Source organism: Oncorhynchus masou, chromosome 3 (assembly GCF_036934945.1).
Source record: "Oncorhynchus masou masou isolate Uvic2021 chromosome 3, UVic_Omas_1.1, whole genome shotgun sequence".
Classification (NCBI taxonomy): Eukaryota; Metazoa; Chordata; class Actinopteri; order Salmoniformes; family Salmonidae; genus Oncorhynchus; species Oncorhynchus masou.
Window position 1 is genome coordinate 4,479,811 of NC_088214.1, and position 3,042 is coordinate 4,482,852.

At 48.9% G+C, this 3,042-nt stretch overlaps 1 protein-coding gene across 1 annotated transcript in view; it reads right to left on the minus strand.

Moving 5' to 3' along the window:
• Positions 1 to 480: 480 nt before the first annotated feature.
• The window catches only part of LOC135509089 (collagen alpha-1(XI) chain-like), a 189,211-nt gene continuing 186,649 nt past the window's right edge, over positions 481 to 3,042 (minus strand). Inside the window, 2 exon segments of the mRNA XM_064929414.1 lie at positions 481 to 717; positions 2,112 to 2,345. Coding sequence (XP_064785486.1) covers positions 571 to 717; positions 2,112 to 2,345 — 381 coding nt within the window. The 3' untranslated portion in view covers positions 481 to 570.

The following is a 3,042-nucleotide window of genomic DNA, read 5'->3' on the forward strand; positions in this document are numbered from 1 at the left end:
TTATTCCTGATGTCACTTCCTCTCGTTACAAGTTAAAGTCATTATGTGATTGGCCCTACAAGGGCGAGGAGTATTCCCCTGGGACAATGCTTCTATGACAGGGCAGAGGGGGGGCATGTTGTTCTATAGGGGGTAGGGAAGAGGAGGGGGCATGTTGTTCTATAGGGGGTAGGGAAGAGGAGGGGGCATGTTGTTCTATAGGGGGTAGGGAAGAGGAGGGGGGCATGTTGTTCTATAGGGGGTAGGGAAGAGGATAGGGGGTAGGGGAGGGGGGCATGTTGTTCTATAGGGGGTAGGGCAGAGGAGGGGGGCATGTTGTTCTATAGGGGGTAGGGAAGAGGAGTGGGGGGCATGTTGTTCTATAGGGGGTAGGGAAGAGGAAGGGGGGGGCATGTTGTTCTATAGGGGGTAGGGAAGAGGAGGGGGCATGTTGTTCTATAGGGGGTATGTTGGGTTCTATAGGGGGTAGGGAAGGGGGGCATGTTGATCTATAGGGGGTAGGGCAGAGGGGGGGGGGCATGTTGTTCTGTAGGGGGTAGGGCAGAGGGGGGTTCGGGGGATGGTCAGGTCCTAGCCCATGAAGCAGACGGGGCCCACCTCGAACCCGAACCGCTGGCTGGGGTCGCCAAAGTCATTAAACATGACGTCGATGATGGGCACTTGGTCGACGCGAGGAGTGTTGATCTCCATCACCGTCTTAGAGTAGCCCGACTTCAGCTGGAGAGGGGAGGGAGAGAGGGAGAGGGGAGGGAGAGAAGGAGAGGGGAGAGAGGGAGAGGGGAGAGAGAGAGGGAGAGGGGAGGGAGTGAGGGAGAGGGGAGAGAAGGAAGGGGAGGGAGAGAGGGAGAGGGGAGAGAGAGAGGGGAGAGGGAGAGCGGAGGGAGAGTGGGAAAGAGAGAGGGAGAGGGATGGAGTGGAGGAGGAAGGGAAGCAAGGAGTTATTTTGGTGTCAAATTCAGATGCTAAGATCAATCAATATCTACCAGTAACTACCATATGATGACCAATTAGCAATCTCCAATGGAACCAAAGGAATCTCTCATTTGAACAAATGGAATCTCCAATGGAACCAATAGGATCTCCAATGGAACAAATGGAATCTCTAATGGAACCAATCGGATCTCCAATGGAACAAATGGAATCTCTAATGGAACCAAAATAATCTCCAATGGGACAAATGGAATCTCTAATGGAACCAATAGGATCTCCAATGGGACACATGGAATCTCTAATGGAAACAATAGGATCTCCAATGGGACAAATGGAATCTCTAATGGAACCAATAGGATCTCCAATGGAACAAATTGAATCTCTAATGGAACCAATAGGATCTCCAATGGAACAAATGGAATCTTTAATGGAACCAATAGGATCTCTAATGGGACAAATGGAATCTCTAATGGAACCAATAGGATCTCCAATGGAACAAATGGAATCTTCAATGGAACCAATGGAATCTTTAATGAAATTAATGGAATCTTCAATGGAACCAATGGAATCTCAATGGAACTAATGGAATCTCTAATGGAACCAATGGAATCTGTGTTGGCACTAACATAATCTATAATGGCACTAATGGAATCTCTAATGGAACAAATGGAATCTCTAATGGAACCAATATGATCTCCAATTGAACAAATGGAATGTCTAATGGAACCAATAGGATCTCCAATGGAACAAATGGAATCTCTAATGGAACCAATAGGATCTCCAATGGAACAAACAGAATCTCTAATGGAACCAATAGGATCTCTGATGGGACAAATGGAATCTCCAATGGAACCAATAGGATCTCCAATGGGACAAATGGAATCTCTAATGGAACCAATCTGATCCCCGATGGGACAAATGGAATCTCTAATGGAACCAATAGGATCTCCAATGGGACACATTGAATCTCTAATGGAAACAATAGGATCTCCAATGGGACAAATGGAATCTCTAATGGAACCAAACGGTGGAACAAATGGAATAATGGAACCAATAGGATCTCCAATGGAACTAATGGAAACAATAGGATCTCATATGAGACAAATGGAATCTCTAATGGAACCAATAGGATCTCCAATGGAACTAATGTAATCTCTAATGGACTTTTTAAGACGACATACCGAGCATCCGTCCGACAGGGCCTTGATGAAGGGGTTGTTATCGTAGGACATCTCCTCGTCGTTGGAGCCCAGGAAGCGTAGAGCCTTGTCGTAGCCGTCTGCCTTGGCATCGTACCAGGCTACAGACTGGTGGCAGATGTAGGTGAAATTCTGACGAGCTGATGAACTGAGCAGCTTCAGGAAGGTCATCTGGACCGTCTGGATGGTGTTCTCCTCCATGTCCACATAGTTCAACTGGGAGAAGGAGAGAGAAGGAGGGGGGGAAGAGAGAGAGAGAGAGAGAGAGAGAAGGAGAAGTGGGGGAGAGAGAGAGAGAGAGATGGAGAATGGGGGAGAGAGAGAGAGATGGAGAAGTGGGGGAGGGAGAGAGAGATGGAGAATGGGAGAGAGAGAGAGCGAGAGAGATGGAGAAGTGGGGGGAGAGAGAGAGAGAGAGAAGGAGAAGGGGGAGAGAGAGAGAGAGAGAGAAGGAGAAGGGGGAGAGAGAGCGAGAGAGAGAGAAGGAGAAGGGGGAGAGAGAGCGAGAGAGAGAGATGGAGAAGGGGATAGAGAGAGCGAGAGAGAGAGATGGAGAAGGGGAGAGAGAGAGAGAGAGAGAGAGAGAGAGAGAGAGAAAAGGAGAAGGGGGAGGAGAGAGAGAGAGAGAGAAGGAGAAGGGGGAGAGAGAGCGAGAGAGAGAGAAGGAGAAGGGGGAGAGAGAGCGAGAGAGAGAGATGGAGAAGGGGATAGAGAGAGAGAGAGAGAAAAGGAGAAGTGGGGGAGAGAGAGAGATGGAGAAGGGGAGAGAGAGAGAGATGGAGAAGGGGATAGAGAGAGAAAAGGAGAGAGAGAGAGAAAGAGAGAGAGAAGGAGAAGTGGGGGAGAGAGAGAGATGGAGAAGGGGGAGAGAGAGAGAGAGAAGGAGAAGGGGGAGAGAGATGGAGAGATGGAG